This window comes from Pelophylax lessonae, assembly GCF_965119305.1.
Source record: "Pelophylax lessonae genome assembly, chromosome: 1".
NCBI classification, from domain to species: domain Eukaryota; kingdom Metazoa; phylum Chordata; class Amphibia; order Anura; family Ranidae; genus Pelophylax; species Pelophylax lessonae.
The window spans coordinates 407052331-407077540 of NC_138768.1; the positions used below are offsets into that span (position 1 = coordinate 407052331).

The window sequence follows — 25210 nt, forward strand, 5'->3', positions numbered from 1 at the left end:
CCGCATGCACTTCCTCTGGCTGCTACTCTCTTTTGTTCTTGATGTTGTTTTTGACTGTTGTATCATGGTTTCTGTACAATGTACTGCTTACAAACAATTTGTACTGTTGAGATTTCAACAAAAAGTATTTAAAAAAAAAAAAGATTATGGCTAGACTAATATGGTTTTTTCAGGGCCGATACCAATATTTTGGTCACTGAGTATCGGTATCGGCCGATATTTTGTACATTTAAAGTTTTGAAAAATAAAGACAATTTTTGACACAAATCTGGTACTGAACATGTGGAGTAGGTCTTTTAGCTGTAATGTGCGGTCTTCCCTTCCCTCCCTGCCTGCCAGAAATCCCGTGTGAACCTAGTTTAGTGTCATTAAAATCCTAGAATCCACTTTATTAACGTTTTATATAATTTCCAGTGTGTGTTTTTGTAATAGAATAGTGGGAAATACCTTAATTACATCGTTGCTCTGGACTCAGCTAATCTCCAGCTCTGCTGTTTTCTCCTCTCATAGCCGTCAGATGGGGATCTCAGCCCCTCCCCTCTGCAGTGTACACAGAAGCACCGGGTATTAGATTCAAATAGTGTGAAATACCTTTCGTCACATCTCCGCTTCAGGCTCAGCTAATCTCCCACCCTGCTGTCCTTCTCTCCTCCCCCACTGACAGCTGGGGGTCACGGAAGGGCCAAGAGGCGATGTAATGAAGGTATTCACACTATTAGATCACAAAAACACACACTAGACATTATATAAAAAACTAATAAAGTGGATGCTAGGATTTTACATACAGTAATATTGGCCAGTTTTGGGGCCAATACCGATATATATCGGCCTTGCCTATTCCTAATTAATATAATTAAACCTTCTGTGTGCAGCAGCCCCCCTCAGCCCCCTTAATACTTACCTGAGCACCATCTCGATCCAGCTATGTGCACACGTGCCTTGGCTGTTCCGGGACTCTCCCTCCTGATTGCCTGAGACACAGTAGTGGCGCCTTCAGCTCCAACTGCTGTCAATCAAAGCCAGTTACCCAATAAGGAGAGAGAGGGGGCGGGGCAAAACCACAGCTCCGTGTCTGAATAGACACACAGAGCTGCAGCTCGGCTTGCTGTAGGGGCACTTGACGGGAAGGAGGGGCCAGGAGCACTGGGGGGGACCCAAGAAGAGGAGGATCCAGGCTGCTCTGTGCACTATCACTTCACAGAGAAGGTAAGTATAACATGTTTATTACTTTTAACCACTTCAATATAGGGCACTTTCACCCCCTTTCTGCCCAGGCCAATTTTCAGCTTTTAGCGATGTTGCATTTTGAATGACAATTGCACGGTCTTGCCACACTGTACCTAAACCAAATGTATGTCATTTTTTCCCCACAAGTAGAGCTTTCTTTTGGTGGTATTTGATCACTGCAATTTTTTTTCTTTTTTGCTACATGAATAAAAAAAGACTGAAAAGCTTAAAAAAAACAAAACGTTTTTTTGTTTATATTATAACATTTTGTAAATAAATATGTTTTTTTCCTGCACTGATGAGCACTGATGAGGCCGCACTGACAGGCACTGATGAGGAGGCACTGATGGGGTGGCACTAACATGCAACACTGTTGGGCACTGATAGGCAGCACTGATATGCAGCACTGATGGGCACTGATATGTGGCACTGATAGGTAGCACTGATATGCAGCATTGGTGGGCACTGATGGACACTGATAGGCGGCACTGATGGGCACTGATATGTGGCACTGATGGGCACTGATAGGCGGCACTGATGGGCACTGGTAGATGGCACTAATAGATGGCAATGATGGGCACTGGTGGACGGCACTGATAGATGGCAATCATGGGCAGCTCTGATGAGAAGGGCACTGAAAGGCTCCCTGAGCCCTGATTGGCATCCCTGGTGGCCATGGGTGGGCATCCCTGGTGGTCATGGGTGGGCATCCCTGGTGGCTCTAGTGGCATCCCCCAAGGGTCTGCACTGGTAATCAATGCTCTGATTACCAGCACAAACCCCCCTTCAGGAGAGCCGCCGATCAGCTCTCCTCTACTCATGCCTGTCAGGCACGAACTGAGGAAAGCCGATCAACGGCACTTGCTATTTACTATGTGACCAGCTGTGATTGGATACAGCTGGTCACATGGTAAGAGCCTACGTCATTAGGCTCTTTACCGGGAACAGAGATGTGGTGAGACAGAGTGACACACCGCACCACCGATCGCCGCTCTGCTCTGGTCTATCCTGCTGGTCGTCATATGACGGCCAGTCAGGAAAGAGCAACCGCTTCCCGGCCATCATTTTGCTATATAGTGGGCGGGAAGTGGTTAAAAAAAAGAAAAAAAAAAGAGACTTTAGTATCAGTTTAATAAGATTTGCAAATCATTGCATTCTATTTTTATGTAGACTTTATACAATATCCCAACTTTTTTGCAATTGGTTTTGTAGAAGTGCAGCCTAAACCTATCTAAGTTTACACCTGCACCCACCCCTATTCTAAGTCCTACACTAACTAGCCTGAAAAGGAAAGATGTGTATACAGCACTCTGGAACAGTCATGTGATCTCCCTAGTGTCCGGCTTCAGGGGAGAGAAGAAAGCAGCGACAACAGCTGCAATGCCTGGGCAGTAATGTCACCTGTAGACTTACTATGGGGCATCTGTTGTCCGCTGTCCCTCCTCTGCTTTGAAGGCAGCGCTGGGAGCTGATCACGATACACATCTTTCCTTTACAGGCTAGTTAGTATGGAGCTTAGAATGCGGGTTGGAGCAAGTTTAGGAAAAAAGATAGGTTTAAACCAGACTTCTACTTTAAGAATGAATTGCTTCAATGTCCATGCAGATTTAGATGTCAGAATTGGCTTGTGCAAAACCTCTGTTACTGCTTGTTAAGTATATGTAAATCTTTTAAAGTCCATTATCTAGACACAGGTACACCTTAAAGTGGACCTTGCACCTAAATGGAAAGTCTGCTTATTATAAAATGACTCACCCCCGCCTCCCCCCTCGATGTCAAAAAGCAGCAGTTCACATAAAAAAGTAAAAAATTGTACCTAAACACGGTATTAGAGAAGGTTCACATGCGGAAAACCCTGCAAATCCAGTGTGAGTTCCCGCATCGCACCTGATTCGCCGGCAGTTTACACTGCCCTCTGTGAACCGCTGAGGATGTCAATACAAAGTTTATGACACCCCCAGGTCCACTCGCAGATCACAGTGCGAACTGTGAATTCGGACAGGAATCGGATCGCATGGGAGAGGACCATTTTGGGTGTGGACCAACACCTGTCACTGTTCACCCTCTCTTACAGCTGGAACTGGTGGTAACACTGCTGGATTTGTTCTCACAGCTCTGTCTATCTCCCACCTCATGAAAGCACTGAGCCCAGTGATACTGCCTTTCCTCTCCTCAGCACTTACCTACTAAACAGGAAGGTAGTGATCTCACTCTGCCCGGGACAGAGGCTGCTGGCCGGGACTTTGATTTTAGTATTGGCATCTGCGGCTTTTGTTAATCCGCCTATGCGCCTGAAAATAAAAGTTCCTTCTCTACTTCAGCCTCCTCTAATAAACTGATGGGGCTCAGCGAAATGTAATATATTGAACTACCTGAGAGCTGCAGGAGAAGCATGTATAAACTGCTTAGTCTGCCTGCACATTTAAAGAAACCTAAAGCTGTGGCCCCCCTGTTAACTTGATGGCGTCAGGCCCCCTACAGGAAGACCGGTGGTACCCCCTTATGAGCGGCCCTGCATACAACATAATATTGTGTTAAGATACTTGGAAAACGTCCTGCACTTCCAAGATAGCAATAATATAAATCATATGTATATTAACATTAAATAAAAGTAATAGAGATTTGCCACTTACCTGCACGCCTTTAAGTACATGACTTAATGTGTCAATAAAGTTCTGTATTTCATCATTTTTGTTGGCAAGCGTTGTGATGATCCTCTGCAAAGCTTCCTAAAGACAGGGCAGATATGAATGAGGACAAGTGAATATTTTTTGTTTATTATATCCTATTCTATTGTAGACACAAAACAAAGTCAGTGAGTGATGCAACGCAGCTGGAGATTTTTTGAGATAGCGTGAAATCACAGCTTACAGAACAAATCTCATTATTCCTCCATATAAGCAATAATCCCTCTGAGAACACAATTTAATCTATGGGCAGTGCTAGTGCAGGACATCAGGTCAAAGTAGGACTTGCCTAATGAACAGTTGCCTAATTAAAAGCATTTAAGAACATTACCTTGGGATTTTAGTGTTTGTTTATGTGGTCATATGCTCATGGATACCAAGGTATATGCATACGTGCAAAAATAGTTACCATTGCACAACAAAGTTTTTAGCATTGCCATTATTTTGGAGTTCCCATATTGAAGCAACCCTCACTTCCTGACCAATAAAATGTCAGCAGCACAGGAGTTCAGCGCCCTGGGGTTCTAATCCTTTCCCAAAATAAAGAAAATACGGTAGTTTTGGATGGAAATAAACTTTAATAACAAGAGCAAGAACATTTTTTGATTGTGTCTCCCCCCCTTAAAACAGCTGTTACCAGGTAATTGCTTGCTTTTGAAAGATATAACACTGGTCACGGTGATTAAACACAATCTTCTATAAACTGCAGAAATAAAGTATAAGCAATATCTGAAATACAAAAAGTAATCGCCTGAGCCAACAATAAGGCTGGTTTACAAAAAGATGTACTAAAGTGTCTGGAATAAAGAATCAGACATTGCTGCCTAACAATAACTGGTCTGTTCTAATCCCACACTGGTGGATGCACTTTCATATATGAAGTTCCCTAAGCATTGTGTTAAAACTGACAAGTGGGAATGTGACAGAGCTGCCTACAGCATTTACAGAGTAGAGTTTTTTTCTGCTCTACAAAATGACAGCTGAGATTGGACTGGCTACTATTAGCAACCCAGGCAGCTTTCTTTGCTCCAATTTTATATTATCAGCACCACTATCATCATAAATAGGATAACTCATCTTCTAGAAGGCTGACCATAGATGTATAGACATCTCACAGGGACGTATAAAAGCAGAAGCATATGTTCATCACCATGAATGTGCTGTCTCTTGTTCATTCATTTACAGTATCTCACAAAAGTAAGTACACCCCCCACATTTTTGTAAATATCTTTTCATGTGACAACTCTAAAGAAATGACACTTTGTTACAATGTAAAGTAGTGAGTGTACAGCCATTAATGTCTAAACCGGTGGCAACAAAAGTGAGTACACCCCTAAATGAAAATGTACAAATTGGGCCGAAAGTGTCAATATTTCGTGTGGCCACCAATTATTTTCCAGCACTTCCTTAACCCTCTTGGACATGGAGTTCACCAGAGCTTCACAGGTTGCCACTGGAGTCCTCTTCCACTCCTCCATGACGACATCACGGAGCTGTTGGATGTTAGAGACCTTGTGCTCCTCCACCTTTCGTTTGAGAATGCCCCACGGATGTTTAATAGGGTTTAGGTCTGGAGACATGCTTGGCCAGTCCATCACCTTTACCCTCAGCTTCTTTAGCAAGGCAGTGGTGGTCTTGGAGGTGTGTTTGGGGTCGTTATTTGGAATACTGCCCTGTGGCCCAGTCTCCGAAGAGAGGGGATCATGCTCTGCTTCAGTATGTCACAGTACATGTTGGCATTCATGGTTCCCTCAATGAACTGTAGCTCCCCAGTGCTGGCAGCACTCATGCAGCCCCAGAACATGACACTCCCACCACCATGCTTGGCTGTAAGCAAGACACACTTGTCTCTGTACTCCTCACCTGGTTGCCGCCACCCACGCTTGACACCATCTGAACTAAATAAGTTTATCTTGGTCTCATCCGACCACAGGACATGGTTCCAGTAATCCATGTCCTTAGTCTGCTTGTCTTCAGTAAACTATTTGCGGTCTTTCTTGTGCATCATCTTCAGAAGAGGCTTCCTTCTGGGACGACAGCCATGTAGACCAATTTAATGCAGTGTGCGGCGTATGGTCTGAGCACTGACAGGCTGACTCCCCACCCCTTCAACCTCTGCAGCAATGCTGGCAGCACTCCTACGATTATTTCCCAAAGACAACCTCTGGCTATGACGCTGAGCATGTGTACTCAACCTCTTTGGTCAACCATGGCGAGGCCTGTTCTGAGTGGAACCTGTCCTGTTAAACTGTTGTATGGTCTTGGCGACCATGCTGCAGCCCAGTTTCAGAATCTTGGCAATCTTCTTATAGCCTAGGCCATCTTTATGTAGAGCAACAATTCTTTTTCAGATCCTCAGAGAGTTCTTTGCCATGAGGTCATCCACCCACACATCCTAAAAGAATTGAGCTCTGTAATTTCAATGCTTTTGTTTCTAATTTTTAGGGACTTGTTAAGGACTGGAATAGTACCACTGGACTGGCATAGGGCCAATGCGGTCCTATATTTAAAAATGGATCAAAGTCTTTGCCAAGTAACTATAGACCTGTTGGTTTAAGTTCTATAGTCAGGAAGATACTGGAGAGTTTGATAAAAGACCACATAGGTGAGTTCTTGCTGGAAAAAAATATTTTAAGCAACAGACGGCATGGATTCATGAAAGACAGAAGTTGTCAAACAAACCTGATTTCTTTTTATGATGAGGTGGTAAGTAAAACCTTGGACAGAGGGGTGGCTGTGGATGTAGTATACTTGGATTCTGCAAAAGCGTTTGACACAGTTACCCACACACGGCAAATGTGTAAGGTAAGGTCTACAGGCTTGAAAAGATCAGTTTGTAAATGGATAGAAAATTGGCTAAAAGATAGAATTCAGAGAGTAGTGGTTTGTGATTCTTACTCTGAATGGTCTAAGGTTATCAGTGTTGTACCCCAAGGTTCAGTGTTGGGACCCTTACTTTTTAATACCTTTATAAATTATATAGGGTCTGGGATTAAAAGTACCATTTCAGTCTTTGCAGATGACACCAAGCTATGCAGTGGAATAACGTCCTTACAGGATGTCTCCAACTTACAAACCGACCTAAGTGCACTGTTTCATTGGGCAACTATGTGGCAAACGAGGTTTAATGTTGATAAATGTAATTTTTTTGCACTTGGGGGCTAAGAATATGCATGCATCATACATACTAGGGGGAGTAGAACTGGGGGCACCCATAGCGGAGAAGGATCTGGGTGTCCTGGTAGATCATAAGCTTAACAATTGCATGCAATGCCAAACTGCGGTTTCCAAAGCAAGCAAAGTCCTTTCTTGTATTAACAGAGGCGTAGACTCCAGAGAGAGTGATATCATTTTGGCCCCGTACAAATCATTATTAAGACCTCATCTGGAATATGCAGTTCAGTTTTGGTCACCAGTTCCCAAAAAGGATATCGGGGAACTGGAGAAAGTGCAGAGAAGGGCAACCAAACTGATAAGAGGCATGGAGGAGCTCAGCTATGAGGAAATATTAGAGGAACTGAATTTTTTCTCTCTTGAGAAGAGGAGATTAAGGTGGGTTTTGATCAACATGTATAAATACATAAGGGGTCCATATAGAGAACTTGGTGTTGAGTTATTCACTTTAAGTTCAACACAAAGGACAAGGGGGCACTCCTTATGTCTAGAGGAAAAGAGATTTCGTCTCCAAATACGGAAAGGTTTCTTCACCGTAAGAGCTGTGAAAATGTGGAATAGACTCCCGCCAGAGGTGGTTCTGGCCAGCTCACTAGATTGCTTTAAAAAAGACCTGGATTCTTTTCTAGGTGTACATATTATAAACGGGTACTAACATTTATAGGTACGGTTGATCCAGGGAATATCCAATTGCCTCTCGGGGGATTAGAAAGGAATTTTTTTCCCCTGCTGTAGCAAATTGGATCATGCTTTGTTGGGGTTTTTTGCCTTCCTCTGGATCAACTGCAGGTACAGGATTGTGTATATGGGATTGCATGGATGGGTTTTCTTTACTGTTTTTTGTTTTTTATTGGTTGAGACAGATGAACTTGTGTCTTTTTTCAACCTGACTAACTATGTAACTTTGTGGTGCCATGTTGAACTTCCAGTGACCAGTATAAGAGAGTGAAAGTGATAAAACCAAATTTAACATACTGTGAGGGATTAGCTCGGTAGCGGGTGTGGATAACCCCTTTTGGGGGGGGTTCGTCACACAGGGAGATAGCCGAGGAGTGGTTGAAAACAACAGTTTATGGTTTATTCTTCCAATTTCTTCAAAACAGTGCATGCAGCAAAAACATCAAAATAAAATAAAACACAAAATAAATCCTGGCCACTGTGGGCGTCTACCTTCTCACACACCGGAACCTATCTAAGGAGTCTTCCCAACCTACTCTTTGGGCAGACCCTGCTGGTTCTACAGCAGACACTCAAATGTCCATTTGTGTTTTCTTTACACAGAAAAAATTCAACACCTCACCTTTAGAAGTCTCTCATCTGACTGCTCTCCCCAGCTTACACAGCCTCAGGAGACAGCAATCAATAGACTCCCTTTGGACCAGTTATAGAGATCTTAATTGCCTCATTCTGAACAGCTGAAAGTGTTCTCAACTTCCGTACACCTTCCTGCCTACCTCTGCAGCCGACACCTGATAGCAATTAGTGAATTGTCTAAACCAAGCAGAAATATATCTCCCGTCAGTGACAACACCCATAGATTTTCCTGACTTCCTGTCACATACCCCCCCCTCTTGTTTCAACCCTAGGGTTGGGACACAGGTTGACAGGCACGCATGTGCAAGGGACAAACCATCTGCATTCCCCATTTGAACACCGGGGCGATGCGTTACCACAAAACTAAATTCCTGAAGGGCCAGAAACCACCTATTTATTCTCCTATTGGTCTCCTTGTTCTGTGCCATCCACTTCAATGGGGCGTGATCCGTCACCAGTTCAAACTGTCTACCCAGGAGGTAGTATCGGAGAGAATCCAAGGCCCATTTCACCGCCAAACACTCTTTCTCAATGGTGGCATAATTCTCTTCATGGGCCTTCAACTTTCGGCTGAGGTACATAACAGGGTGTTCTTCCCCATTGATAATCTGGGACAGTACAGCTCCTAAACCCACATTTGATGCATCTGTCTGGACCACAAAGTCTCGTGAAAAATCAGGCGACTTTAAAACTGGCTGGCTACATAAGGCCTGTTTTAAAGCCTGAAAAGCTGTTTCTGCCTCGGGAGTCCATTTGATCATGACAGACTCCTTCCCTTTGGTCAGATTGGTCAGGGAAGCAGCCTGTGAGGCAAAATGGGGAATAAAACGGCGATAATAACCTGCAATCCCCAAAAATGCACGAACCTGTTTCTTGCTGGTGGGACGTGGCCAATCCTTAATAGCTTCAACTTTGTTTATTTGGGGCTTGATTAGACCTCTACCAATGGTATACCCCAGATACTTCGCCTCTTCTAGCCCAATGGTACATTTTTTTGGATTGGCTGTAAACCCAGCTTTCCAGATGGAATCCAACACAGCCTGAACTTTTGGTAAGTGTGAGTCCCAATCCTCACTGTGAATGACCACGTCATCGAGGTATGCAGCAGCATAGGCTAGATGAGGCCGAAGGGTCTTATCCATGGTGCGTTGGAATGTGGCAGGAGCATTCTGTAACCCAAAAGGCATCCTCCGATATTGGAAAGATCCGTCTGGAGTTACAAATGCTGTTTTTTCCCTGGCCGACCCCGAGAGAGGAATTTGCCAATAACCCTTGGTAAGGTCTAACGTGGTCATGTACCGGGCAGTGCCTAGGCGATCAATTAGTTCATCTATGCGGGGCATAGGATAGGTGTCAAACTTAGTGATTTTATTCAGGCGGCGAAAATCATTACAAAACCGCCAACTTCCATCTGGTTTGGGCACTAAGACAATGGGACTGGACCAATCACTATTTGACTCTTCTATCACCCCCAACTCAAGCATTTTTTTTACTTCCTGGCGAATGGCATCTCGCCGGGCTTCTGGAATTCTATAAGGCTTTAACTTGACCTTATCCCCTGGGGTGGTGATAATGTCATGTTTAACTCCCGAGACCCAACCTGGCAGGTCTGAAAACTTCTCCCTATTACGGAGCACAAATTCTTTAACCTCCTGTTTCTGAAGTTTGGACAGAGTCTCTGCTATCCCAACTTCAGGGACAGCCAGGTGAACTGGAGCAGAAACTCGGGTAGTCTCAGCGACCAAGGACTCTCTATCCTTCCATGGTTTTAACAAGTTCACGTGATAGAGCTGCTCAGGTTTTCGTCTTCCTGGTTGGCTAATTTTATAATTCACCATCCCTATTTTCTCCAATACTTCATAGGGCCCTTGCCATTTGGCTAGGAATTTACTTTCGACCGTGGGGACCAACACCAACACCCTATCACCAGGTGCAAAAGAACGGACCTGGGCCCCACGATTGTAAATCCTTTGTTGAGCCAACTGGGCTTGGGCTAAATGTGCCTTCACAATCGGCATCACTTGGGCAATTCTATCTTGCATTTGGGCAACATGCTCAATCACACTTCGATGAGGGGAACTCTCACTCTCCCATGTTTCCCTGGCAATGTCAAGTAGGCCCCGGGGGTGCCTCCCATACAGCAACTCAAACGGAGAGAACCCTGTGGATGATTGGGGAACCTCTCTTATGGCAAACATCAGATAAGGGAGCAGATAATCCCAATTCTTTCCGTCTTTATCCACCACCTTCCTCAACATTTGTTTTAACGTTTTATTAAACCTCTCCACTAACCCATCTGTTTGAGGGTGATATACTGAGGTACGTAACTGGGTCACTTTCAGGAGTTTACAAAGTTCTCTTGTCACCCTGGACATAAACGGGGTGCCCTGGTCAGTTAGGATTTCCTTAGGTAGACCCACCCGGGTGACAACTTGAAATAACTCCTTGGCTATGGTTTTAGCAGAGGTATTTCGGAGAGGAATCGCTTCTGGGTAACGGGTGGCATAATCCATTATCACCAAGATGTGCTGGTGCCCTCTTGTGGACTTCAGTAAGGGCCCAACCAAATCCATGGCGATCCTCTCAAAAGGAACCTCGATAATGGGCAGGGGTACCAAAGGACTACGGAAATGGGGCATGGGTGCATTAATCTGACACACTGGACAGGAAGAGCAGTACAATTCCACTTCCTTAGTGATCCCAGGCCAATAAAACCTCTGGGTGATTCTCTCCCGGGTTTTTTCTGCTCCCAAATGTCCCCCAAGAATGTGCCCATGGGCCAGTTCCAAAACCATCTTGCGGTACGGTTTAGGTACTACCAGTTGCTCAACAGTGTCCTCTATCCTCTGTGACACTCGATATAAGAGGTCCCTCTCAATAATGAAGTAAGGGAGGGCAATCCTCTCGTCAGGGTTAACTAGCTCCCCATCTATCTTCACTACATTCTCCCGGGCTCTTAGCAATGTGGGGTCCCTCAATTGCTCAGTGATAAAATTTTCTCGGTGCACTTTAAGGTCATCCAACCCTAACGGCCGCTGTTCCTCTTCTGAGGTAGCAGGCTCCTCCCTAGGGACTGGTGTTTCCCCGGCTAAGACTGAGCACGGAAACTCAGGATAATCCTCACAGTTAGAGGATTCTGGAGTAGATGGTTCAGGCTCAGAAGAACCACCTACTGGGGAATCTGGGCAATCCCAGAGTTCCCAGAATTTTGGGAAATCCCTTCCCACAATGGCGTCATGTGGCAGTTTGGGAACTAAACCCACTTGGTGACACAAGTTACCGAGGGAGGTTTCAAAGGAAACTGTAGTCACCGGATATTCTCGAGTGTCCCCATGTACACAAACTACCGCCATTTTCCTAGGATGTACGTTTTTTTTCACCACTAGATCACTTCTCACTAAGGTAACCAGGCTACCTGAATCCAACAATACCACAACATCTTTACCATCTAAACACATTCTATATAAAGGTTTCTCATTCCCCTTTACTGCAGTGTATGTGGTTGCAAAAAAAGACTGTCGTCTCTCTGTCAGAAAGTCACAATGCATGGGTTCATCATCCACTGGGCAAACCGCTGGGCAAACTGCTGCTACATGTCCCTCTTCCCGGCAACGGTAACAAATCAACCTTCCAGTCCTCTCCTGTGGGATGGGTCTTCCAGGTCGCTCTCGCCAAACATTAGTAGTAGTCCTACTAACACCTCGAGTTGCTCTTTGGATCCTCTCTCCACCCCCATCCCCTGACGCAGTCTTACTTATAGGTGGGGAGGGTCTGGTCTTGGGGTGAAAAGTCTGTGCATCTCTGGAAAAAGAGGTCAAATTCTCAGTTGTTAGGTACCTTTCGACCAGGTCTACTAATTTGTCTGCGGTTTCCGGACCACCATGGCTTACCCATTTCTGCAGGGTGTTAGGAAGAGACCTAAGAAATTTGTCCATGACTACTCGCTCCAAAATTTCTGGTCCGGACAGAATTTCTGGCTGCAGCCATTTCTTAGCCAAATGGATGAGGTCATACATCTGCGACCGGGGTGGTTTCTTCAGCTGATAACTCCAATTGTGGACCCGCTGAGCACGGACATCCAAGGTTACCCCAAAACGTGCCAATATTTCCACTTTTAATCGATCATAGTTTTTTGCATCTGCAAGTTCCAAGTCAAAATATGCCTTTTGGGCTTCTCCAGCTAATAGGGGGGCCACTAGTCCAGCCCACTGTTCTTTAGGCCAACTCTCTTTCTCCGCTGTTCTTTCAAACGTGGTCAGAAACATCTCAGGGTCCTCATCTGTAGTCATCTTTGGCAATAAGTGGTGTACCCGAAAAGTCGGTATGTTACTGGCCTGACTCCCAACCTCGGTCTGCTGTCTCTGAAGCTGTTTCACAATGGCCTCCATTTGCTGCTGGTGTCTCTGTTCCACGCCTTCAATGGCCTCTCGGTGAGCTTGTTGTTGAGCTGCAAAGCTCCGCTGAAAATCCGCATTTGCCTGCTGTTGAGCTGCATTTGCCTGCTGTTGGGCTGCATTCGATATAATCAGTTGTTTCAGTATTTCCTCCATTTTTTTTTGGGTTTACTTTAACTGCCCGCGGCACTCCACCATATGTGAGGGATTAGCTCGGTAGCGGGTGTGGATAACCCCTTTTGGGGGGGGTTCGTCACACAGGGAGATAGCCGAGGAGTGGTTGAAAACAACCGTTTATGGTTTATTCTTCCAATTTCTTCAAAACAGTGCATGCAGCAAAAACATCAAAATAAAATAAAACACAAAATAAATCCTGGCCACTGTGGGCGTCTACCTTCTCACACACCGGAACCTATCTAAGGAGTCTTCCCAACCTACTCTTTGGGCAGACCCTGCTGGTTCTACAGCAGACACTCAAATGTCCATTTGTGTTTTCTTTACACAGAAAAAATTCAACACCTCACCTTTAGAAGTCTCTCATCTGACTGCTCTCCCCAGCTTACACAGCCTCAGGAGACAGCAATCAATAGACTCCCTTTGGACCAGTTATAGAGATCTTAATTGCCTCATTCTGAACAGCTGAAAGTGTTCTCAACTTCCGTACACCTTCCTGCCTACCTCTGCAGCCGACACCTGATAGCAATTAGTGAATTGTCTAAACCAAGCAGAAATATATCTCCCGTCAGTGACAACACCCATAGATTTTCCTGACTTCCTGTCACAATACCTTCTCCCAATTCACACCTGAGACCTTGTAACACTGACAAGTCACATAACTCCGGAGAGGGAAAATCACTAATTGAGCCCAATTTGAACATTTTCACTTATGGGGTGTACTCACTTTTGTTGCCAGCAGTTTAAACATTAGTGGCTGTGTGTTATTTTGAGGGGACAGCAAATTTACACTGTTATACAAGCTGTACACTCACTACTTTACATTGTAGCAAAGTGTCATTTCTTCAGTTCTGTCACATGAAAAGATATAAAATATTTACAAAAATGTGAGGGGTGTACTCACTTTTGTGAGATACTGTATCTCCACAGTCCCAATTTTATATACATGGATGCTTGCTGAGGACCAATGGAACCAATAGTTCCTTTTATACTTAAAAGGATAACTTTACCAAGGTGAAGTGTTCCTTTATCTCCAGATATAAACTGTAAAGCAGATCAAAAACGAAGGCATTTCCAGTCACTACTTACCAACCAGCCAGCAACCAGCCAAATTAACTTGTCTAACAGTGTGCGTTAAAAACAGGGGTTTAGTTGCACACATAAACTGTAAAGCAGCCTTTCTCAACCTTTTCAACACAGAGGAACCCTTGAAATAAATTTCTGGTCTTGGGGAACCCCTACTAAAAATTAAAAATCTACAACTCATGACACATTAGTGTAATAGTCAGTGGGAAGAATGCTCCTTACTCTTGTCATCATTGGGAAGAATTACCCCCTTACAGATAGCTAAAAGGAACAATGGTGTCATTGGAAACTTATCTGAGAGGCAGAAATTGCCCATTTCTCAAGGAACCCCTAGCAACCTCAGGAGGAACCCTAGGGTTCTACGGAACCTTGGTTGAGAAACCCTGCTATAAACACTAATGACGGCAGTTAAGTGCTCATTTATTTTTAAAGCTACTACAAGTACCTGTTTTTGACTTGACATTAGCCTCTTGTGGTCCCCTGTTCAGGAACACTCAGGCCCCATTACCATCTGCACATGGTGCTAATGCACTTTTTTTCCCTGTGTTTTTAACATGACAGCACACCTACAGCCAATAAATAAAAATAAAAAAACCCTGTGCCTTTTTTGGGTGCAGAGCTTGGCGTGTGAGTTTTTTTTAAGGTGACAGAACATGTGTCTGCTAGCAGTCACATTTGGGGTGCCATTAAGATGTAATGGTACTGCTAGCGCAATGCATGTGTTGGCATGCTTTTCACGCCTTCTGGGAATATACATTCCCAGAACAATCAGATGTCAATGGAGCCTCTGACGGAGTGACGGAGGGCAACACTGGGAGCCAATAAGTTGTGCTGCAGGACAAACAGTATGAGCTTGCAATGAATATTCTTGTAGTAGAAAAGAAGAAAGTGAAAAGAAGGTTGACTCATCACTATGCTCATGCCATTCTCTCAATGTCCAACCACAGACCCATGGCAGGGAGGTGACCTTGCTGTTTCGCATAACTGCAGTAAACAAATTTCAGGTCAGCAACCTGGCGCTGAAGTCTAGTAGGGCATTATATAGCTCAGTACTTGGTGAGCAGAAATACAAACCCATTGGCAAATAAAACAGTTCTCACATGTATTTCATCTGTGTATTTAGCTGTTGGCCTGGGGTCCAGCTTAAACATTCCTGCCTCGTTAGACATTTATAGAAACAATGTTTTCAAATTCACAACTCATTTTAAATATTGATTGGGTATTTGCTCAACTTGATTACGGTATTAACCGAAAAAGCTGTAGGCCAGTCTACCCAAAGCAGATGTCAACAGAGGGATCGGGGTCAAAATCACACTGCAGTCAGTAGCCGGGTTATAAACCAATTACTGAAGAATTATATCACAGCAATGCAGACAGCAGCTTGCTATACACAAAGAAAGCTGCTCTCAAACACCTCCAAATAAAGTACAAAACAATTACACCGATATTCCAAAATACTTCAAGAAAACCAGCTATCAGGATAAAAATTACCATAATATGTTAAGTAATACAATGTCAAATCCCTGGAGGTGATTTGATTTGCTGATGGGGACGGATTGCCACTGAATGGACTGTATGTAACAGTCCGTTGTTGTTGTAGTAATGAATCCATAGGTCAATAGGCTTCATTTAATAATCTAGAACACCTTTTTTTCCATAACAATCATTGTTTCCAGCTCTCATTGGCTGTCAATGCTGAGAATAATGGCTGTAGTGGCACATAATGAGGGTTATGGCTTAACAATTTAAGTCTAGTCCAAAAAAGCTTTATCTCCTACTACAATTATATATGGAATACTATTGTTTTTGCCCCACACAGTGGAATACCTGCTTCCCCATTGGTGTTCTGTAGTTCCTCTCACTGACACGTACATTCTGTACTGACATAGGAGTAGGCAGGAGGAACCACAGCACAAGACAAGGGAGCAGACATTCCACACAACCAGAATTTGTCGGAAACCTAGAGATCAGAAACACAATGTATTTTTAACAAACAAGCTGCCAGAAAATTGAGTATACAGAATCTTTCTATACGGGCTGCCAGTACTGTACCCATAGGGTCACTTTGAAGCAGGACTAAACCCACTGATATGACCGTTTCCTAAAACAGTTTTATTCATGAAATGCCTCTGGTGATAACTGTCACAGTTGCCAGTGTGTTTGTGCTGGCTCTCAAATGAACTTTCAAGCCCTTAGATGGCTGGTGTCATAGCTGATCATATGTGCAGCACCATGTCAACTGTAGTCTAAATAGAGGTTAACATGGCACTGTCTTTGGTTGTACAGGGTGGAAGGGTTTAGTTCCACTTTAAAGTGGTTGTAAACCTCTGAAATTAAAAAAGAACAAAGCATATCCCTCCATAGTATGTGCTTGCCTTAATCCAAAGCACCAAGTGTGTTTTTCGTCCCCTCTCTCGTTCCTCTATCTGCGTGAGTTGCTTCTGACAGTTTGAGCCTGGGCATGTTTCCCTATGATACTGTGTAGAGAGGGTGTGTTATTTTCCTCCACTCAAGTCTCAGATTACGCATGGCATGAGAACCCCTGCTCCCTCACTATTGAGGCCCAGAAAAGCTGCCTAAATTCTGTACTTTGAACAGCTGTAGAGAAGAGAGGGCTGCTGATAAATGGGTACAACTTATTCAGGGGTATTCGTATTCATGTGTATCACCTGAGGCTAGTCACTTCACTGGATATATGTAAGGATTTACAACCACTTAACAGTGCCCTTAAAGCGGTATTAAACCCAAAACCAAAAATGTATTATGTTGCAGTTTACAAATCATTAGATATAGTGGCTGCATCAGTTTTCTTTTTTCCTCTTTTTTTTCACCTGGTGATCTGGCCAGTAACACACCTCCTGTTTTAGTGAGACACAACTCTGGAGGAATGAGAAGAGGAGGTACAGCAGACATCAGCATTGTCAGTCGGGGGGTAGTGTTAAATGTACTAGCAGATTAGTATTAGCACTAACTCCAGCCCACATTTCATAATTAGTTACAGCAAACAGCTTTTTTTTTCTTTTTGGGATAAAGGGTTTGTATGGATAAATAAATGCTGATCATTTGATTCACCCCTGCCAGTGTTAAGTTGTTTGTTTTATCCATGTAAACTGATACATTCTGCTGGAAAGTTGGAGAGCTTGTGCTTTCAAAAACAAAATACTTGCTAGCTGGATAACCAGATGCCGCACAGAAGGTTTTTCTATGCATTAACCACTTGCCGACCGCCGCAAGTACATATACTGCGGCGGTCAGCCCCTCGCAGGCAAAGTGACGTATGGGTACGTCACTAGCCTGTGAGGCTCTGGGGAGCGAGCGCACGCCGCCGGCGGCACGCTCCCGCGCGGTCACGGACCCCCTGCGCGTGTGACCGGCGGACCCGACGTCCGCCGGTCACTCGGCGATCGTCGGTGGAGAGGGAGAAAGGCAGGCGGCTAGTGTAAACAAAGCCCCCTGTCATTCTCCCCTGTGTAGAAACAGTGATCATACGGTGCTACTATGTAGCACCGTTGATCACTGTTCCTACAGCTCAAGCCACAGCCAATCACAGTTAGAATCACGCCCCTAGGGACACACACCACCCCTCCCTCTCAAAAAACGTTAACCCCTTCACTACCAGTGTCATTTTACAGTGACAGTGCACATGTATAGCACTGATTACTGTAGAAATGTCACTGGTAACCCCAAAAGTGTCAAAAATGTCAGTCAAGGGTCCGATCTGTCCACCCAATGTCGCAGTACCGCAAAAAAAATCGCAGATCGCCGCCATTACTAGTTAAAAAAAAAAACAATAAAAATGACATCAATTTCCTGTAGTTAGTAGCTGCGATAACTTTTGCGCAAACCAATCAAAATACGCTTATTGCAATTTTTTTTACCAAAAATATGTAGCAGAAAACAAATTGGCAAAAAAAGTTAAAAAATTTTGATTTTTACATTTTTTTGGGGGGGAATTTCATATAAAAAAATGTGAAAAATATTGTTATTTTTTCAAAATTGTTGCTCTTTTTTTGTATATAGCGCAAAAAGTAAAAATCGCACAGGTGATCAAATACCACCAAAAGAAATACATTTTGGCCTAAATATATGACAAAAATTGAATATATTGGATATTTTTTAACTGTCAAAGTAGAAAAATATTGTTATTTTTTCAAAATTTTCGCATTTTTTTTATTAATATCGCAAAAAATAAAAAACACAGAGATGATCAAATACCACCAAAAGAAAGCTCTGTTTGTGGAAAAAAAAGGACGTAAATTTTGTTTGGGTACAGCGTTGCATGACCGCGCAATTGTCAGTTAAAATCTCACAGTGCCGAATCGCAAAAAGTGGCCTGAACATAAGACAGCAAAATCCTCCGGTGGTAAAGTCACTTTTGCATGTTCCTACTCCTGTTGCAATCTTCATGATAAATAATACATTAAAATTTCAGCAGGAAGAGTACAGCTCCCTTGTAATGGCCATACTGGTTATGTAGAAAACTTGAATTAAAAATTGATGTTAGCCTAACTAGGCAGATCATCTAAGGTGGTGCTTCTCTTTGGTCACTGTGTAGTTGAAACAAAGTTGAAGATTTAGAATTTAGATTATTAGCACAGATGCTGCCATCCTAAAAAGAACTTGTGATAATCAAGCCATCTGTGACCTCCTAGATGGAGATAATAATCATTATTGGCTGTCAGAGATTCCCAATATTGCACAAAGATTTTCTGACCTAAAATCAGCAAATAAACACAACCAGGTCCCTCCACAGAACAGTGGTCACTGTTGTGTGAGAAACATGGCACTTTAGGGATCCAATTAAGCATTGGCAGATGCATTTCTCACCTTACCCTTATCCACGCATGCCTAGACTACAAGCCATAATTAGTAGAAATACAAAAGGAAAGCCAACAACAAAATGAGTCCCAGACTTTTCATTCTTATGTTAATGAAGCAAGCTCTTAGAAAACCTTCATCCATCACATCTGTCTGGATGAATGTGAAAAGAACCTGTGAAGAATAGAATATATAAAAGTCTTTTATTTGTACTCTGTACTATTATTCAGATTAGATATTTTTGCACATAACCTAAGGGTGTTCCACATTTCAATTTTTGGGGTGTTATTGATAACTAGCAGGTAGAGCATTTGCACAACATAATACCACGTGCATTGTTGTGTGATAGTTGGCATTGACGAAGAGTACAATGCTAAGTGCAAGTGAGAACTGAATGATGGATACAATTACATGAGAAGTTGCTGAGCTCTTTGACCTGCTATAAATGCAACAATGCAAAAGAAAGAAGCAACAATAAAAACTGTGCAATCAAAGACGGGTATATCTCCATTTTCAAAGTCATGACTCTACAGATTTGTGTGCTACCTAGACAGACGAAGAGCTCCATAACTAGCACACTGTACATTGTGTATAGGATATGTAAGATATTATTAGTGCCATAGATAATTCTATTTTATGTAATTCTCTTAAATCCATAAAGTAAAGGCAGAAGGTTTTTTTTAAATGCATTCTCTGCATTAGGGTAAAAAACCTTCTGTGATCAGCTTCCCCCTCAGGCCTCCTAAATACATACCTGATTTTGATCTAGAGCTGTGCCGGAGAGCAGCAGTGCTTACTGGGCATGGAGGTAGAAGTGGGAGCCATTGGCTCCTGCTGCTATCAATCAAATCCTGAGACGAGGGAACAGGGGGCGGAGCACAGCTGTGCTGTGTGTCAATACACACACATATCCTGGCTCGGGATCAAGCCTAGACAAGCGCCCCCATAGCATGCACACTCGAAAGGGAGGAGCAGCCAGGAGAGGAGGTTCGCAGGGCTCAACCTAATTTCGATCCATGTATGGACAAGAAGGTTGTAGAGAAGTTGATCTACTGATCGATTTCTGTACAACCGCCCTGTTGTTTTTTTGTTGCTCGATCAGCAGGCTATAGCCAGCAGCACTGATTAGTTTATTCTGACAGCAGGGAAGACTTCCTGCTGTCAGAATACAATAGCTCTGCGGGAGGATTCCTCCATCCACCTCAAATGTGTGAATGGGGGAATCATGTAGTTTGACATTGTTATAACTTGGTGTCACCAGAATCCCATTTACATTAAATTTAGAAAGGGAAGCTTGAAATATTAATTATATGATAAATACTGTTTTTGCTCCATAAAAGAAGGGAGCTCAGGTACTATGATTGATAGAGTCATCCGCACAATCAAACCTTTTCTAACTTGTTTAGAAGTGTTATGTTGTTCCAGTGGCACAGGTTAGCTCATCATGTCATATAGGAATGTTTTGAGCCACCTCTAGAATCATACCTGAGAACAGGACCACATCTAAAAATATCTGATACAATTACGCCCCTTTCACACTTGTGCAACTTGTCATGCAACTTGGGACTACAAAGTACCATGATTTACAATGAGTACTGCTCATATCTGTGCGACTTCAAGTCGCAACAACTTCAGAGTAGTTCCTGTACTACTTTGGTCCGGCTTTGATGCGTTTTGAGGTCGCGGTGCAAAATGGCGCGACTTTTAGGTTGCACAAGTGTGGAATAGGCCTTACTCATTTGCACATTGCTTTAGAGTGGTTGTAAAGTCTTAAGGTTTTTTTTTTAACCCTAATGCATTCTATGCATGTTGGTAAAAAAAACCCTTCTGTATGCAGCAACGCACCCTAGCCCCCCCCCCCCCCCCCTTCCATTTACTGCACAATGTACAATTTGAATTTCTGGAAGTCTAGTATTATCATATATTAAGATGGAAGCTAACTGGGTATTACAAAAAAAAAAAAAGCTTGTTTGTGGTACTGTAATTAGAGTCGAGGGTTCCCTAATCTCTGTGTGGTGCAAATTTCAGCCATACAGTTTTTATGGCTGAATTCACACCGCAATCGCACTAAACACGCACATGACCCTTTTTTTTATCCGCAGCAGAATCGGATCGCATGGTGGTTGACACTTGTGCGATCCGATTCTGCGCGAACTTGCAGATGGCACTGCAATATGTGATCTCAACTGGGGGTGTCATTAACTTTTAATTGACACCCCCTGCGTATCACATATGACAGTGTGAACTGCCAGATCGCACTGCGATATGCAATCTCAACTGGGAGTGTCGTTAACTTTTAATTGACTCCCCCTGCGTATCGCATATGGCATATGGCAGTGTGAACTGCCAGGGGTGCGGCTGTGATGCAGGAACACGCTGCATATTCGCAGCGTTCCCGCATCGCAGAAGTGTGATGCGGGACTCAATAAATGTTCACAACAGTGCTAGAGAAAACATAATAGACTAATTATTTTAATGAAAGCTAATTGGAGTTAGCAGTTTGCACACATCATTTAATGAAATGAGTTTGTAGGTAATTGATAAATTACACTAAAACATTTTAGGACTGCTGTTATTAAGAAGCATCAGCTGAAGTGAACTATGACTTGCAAAAAGGAGACATACGATCAAGAGTAGTTGATCTGCATAAGACTGTAAAGTGATACAAAGTAATCTCAAAGTGTTTAGGCATCCATCAGTCGACAGACAAATTGCCAATAAATAGAGGCAGTTTTGTACTGTGGCAACTCTTCCTAGAAGTGGACACCCAGCCAAGATGACTCCCAAGGAACAACACAGAATCCTCAATAGGGTAAAGAAGAACCCACAAGTAACAGCTTAAGGCTTGAAGATATCACTGGAACTGGCAAACATCCCTGGTAATGAGTCTACCATATGTAGGTCTTTGAACAGGCAGGATGTCCATGGTAGAACACCTCAGAGGAAGCCACTGCTCTATAAAAAAAAAAAACATTGCTGTGCACCTGAAGTTTGCCAAAGAGTACCTTGGCAAACTGCAATGCTACTGGCAAAATGTTTTGTGGACTGATGAAACAAAAGTTAAAAAAATATTGTTTGGTAAGAACAGCTTACCAACTTCAAATCATCATCCCAACAGTGATGTATGATGGAGGAAACATCATGATTTGGGCTGGCTTTGCTGCTTCAGGGCCTGGACCACTTTCCATTAATGAGGGGAAAATAAATTCCCATGTATATCAAAATATCCTACAGGATAATAACAGGCTGGCTGCCTGCCAGCTGAACTTTAATAGAAGTTGGGTGATACAGCAGGACAATGACCCTAAGCATTGAAGTAAATTCACTACAGACTGACTTCAGAAATGTGCTTTTTGGAGTGGCCCTGTCAGAGGCCAGACCTTAAACCCATAGAGATTAGAGCTGCCCGATTAATTGTTAAAAAAATTGAGATTTCGCTTCACCCCCTTCACGATTTTAAAACTTCATTACCTCGATTCATTGCAGAGCTGTTTTCTGCTCACTCACAGCTGTCAAAAAAAAAAGAGCCTCTGGTAAATGTTTATCAACATTGTTAAGGCTGCAAGATAACTATGTTCTTTTAGCCCCCCATTCACACTGGGGCGACCTGTCAGGCGACCTGGTCGCCTGACAGGTCGCCGTAGGTCGTCTGGCATAGAGAAGCTGTGGACCCGTTCTAATAGGAGCGACACAAGTCGCTCCAACTTAGAAAAAGGGTCTGGAGCTTCTTTGGGGCGACCTGGAGCGACCTGCATTGACATCAATGTTATGAAGTCCTTGCCGGCCACTCCGAGGTCGCGGTGCGAGCTGCGCGCCGCGACCTGTGAGGTCGTCCCGGGAAGTCGGATCGCCCCAGTGTGAACGGGGCCTTAGGCTAAGTTCACATGTAGGCGTTTTGGGGCGTTTTTCAGCTCTAAGGATCAGCTCAAAAAACGCCCAACAAGACAAATCCTATTCATTTCAATGGCCCCTGTTCACATCTGAGCGTTCCGACGCCTTGAGCAAAATGCCCGACGATCCAAAAAACTACATGAGCTTCTTTTTGGGCAGATTACAGGCATTTTTGTTAGATGTTAATGCCTTTCTCCAAACACATGCAAAAAACGCCTATAAAAACGCTTGTAAAACGCCTATAAAAAACACCTGGAAAACGCCTGAAAAACGCCTATAAAATAGCAACGCCTAGATGTTAACGTAGCCTTAGATCAAAGGAATGAACTTCCATCTGTAAAAGAGAGCAGTTTAATCTCTTAAGGTGGTGTTCTGGCCACCCCCTCTAAGAATGAAAAATCAGTAGTTACACTTTTAATATTAGGACACTTACCTGTCCTGGAATCCAGCGATGTTGGCACTGCAGCCGATGTTTCCATCGGCTGTCAGGTGCTGCCGCCGCCATTGCCGCTATGGGAACCTGGCAGTGTAGCCTTGCGACTTCATGGCCGGGTCCCTACTACGCATGCGCAAAGCACGCTGTGCTCGGTTACTGGCCTGGAAGCAGAGGAAGAAGGAGGGGGACAAACTTCTAACGTACCTCACCGCGGCAAGGTCCGACGGAAGTGGGGACAGAGTACCTGTCAAAAACAAATGTGGCAAATTGGCCGAAATTCGGTCACTTGGACAGTTCTTTCGTTTTTCGGCCAGTTAATGGGCACTAATCGGTAATCGGTTGTGACACTTTTTAACCGAAAGGACAAGTTTGGAAATTTTCTGCCGAACGAACGATAAATTTAAAGGTTAATGTGTTTCTCGTCTGCACTAGGTATATGTGAAAAAACTAACAGACAATTGATTCATTTATCGATTTATCGGTCATTACATGATGGCACGATCGCTTGCTCTCACAGCCGAGTGTTTTCGTTTTTCGAAAATGAGTTTGAATGATTTTTCGTATAGTGTATGGCCAGCATTAGCCTTTTCTGACACTTGTTGCTTACAAGTTAAAATCAGTATTTTTTTTTGCTAGAAAATTACTTAGAACCCCCAAACATCATATATATATATATATATATATATATATATATATATATAGCAGAGACCCTAGAGCACAGGTGTCAAACACAACGCCCGCGGGCCAAATCCGGCCCTTCTAGGCCATTTTAGGTGCCCCTCGCACCTCTCCTGTAGCTGCAGGAGAGCTCCAGTCCTCCTCCAGACCTTATACTTTCTGCTTTCCAGCAATGCCTCCAGCTTCTTCCCAGCAGCAGCACAAGGTAAGGGAGGTGCACTGTGATGTAAGGGAGGGTGGGGGACTCAACTTTTGATGGTGGAGAGGCTCTTGACGTCTTATGCAAGGGTAGGAGATGCTCTTGACATCTAGTCTTACAGATACAACCGGCCCTTTTGAGGGCAATCATAATGCTGATGCAGCCCACGATTAAATTGAGATTAACACCCCTGCCCTAGAGAATAAAATGGTGATTGTTGCAATATTTTATGTCACACTGTATTTGCGCAGTGGTCTACTTTTTTTGGGGAAAAAATTGTGATACTCATTTTATCCAGAATCGTGCAGCTCTAATAGAGATGCTTTGAAAATACCTCAAGAGAGCTGGACATCATACAGATGTATCTGAGCTGAAGCAGTTCTGTAAAGAGGAATGGTCAAAAATTCCTACTGAACATTGTGCAGGTCTGAACCAGGAAGACCGAAAGTGCTTGCTTGAACTCATTGCTGCCAAAGAAGATTTGACCAGCTATGAACTCCAATGGTTCACTTACTTTTTCCTCCATCCCGGTGAACATTTATTGGGTGTGTTTACAGACATAAAAAATTTGAATTATTTGCGTGTTACCAGCTTAAGCACATTGTGTTTGTCCATTGTTCACTCAGATGAGGATAAGATCTAATTTTATGGTAAATTACAGCAGAAACCAGGTTCACATACTTTTTCTTGTACATGCACATCTTATGGGAATCCCATAGCTACTGTTGGAATCACAAAGTGAAAATAAACATGGAGGGAATAATGCAAAGACAAATAGGGGGGGGGGGGGGTTCTATAAAAGTGTTATGCACTGCAACCAATCAGATTCTATCAACTTTCTTTTTTTAAATGTCAGTCAAAGCATTAAGGAACTAACCAAATTGGTTGATATACTGTAGGTATTGCCTGCACTACTCTTTTGCAACAAGGCTAAGTTTTCAAGGCTTGGGTGTAAAAGGTAATTTTATGTGTAAGGCCGGCCATACATGGTTTGAATCTCGGCCAGTTCAGCATTGATCGATCAATCAACTTGGTTAAAACCAGACTTCTGGATTCTCTTGTGAGTTCCCCCGCCCCTGCTGGGAGGAGACAATGGCCTGGCAGGAGGGATTCCCAAATCAACACTGTCTGG

General features: G+C 43.5%; 1 protein-coding gene across 5 annotated transcripts in view; it reads right to left on the minus strand.

Moving 5' to 3' along the window:
* The window catches only part of FSD1L (fibronectin type III and SPRY domain containing 1 like), a 153816-nt gene that overhangs the window by 113655 nt on the left and 14951 nt on the right, over nt 1-25210 (minus strand). For all 5 annotated transcript variants that reach the window (XR_014225833.1, XM_082270803.1, XM_082270804.1 and 2 more), the window contains exon 2: nt 3861-3956. Coding sequence is in view for 4 of the 5 variants with exons in the window: in XM_082270803.1 (XP_082126929.1) it covers nt 3861-3956 (96 nt within the window). In the remaining variant the exon portion in view is untranslated. The remainder of the gene's footprint in view (nt 1-3860; nt 3957-25210) is intronic.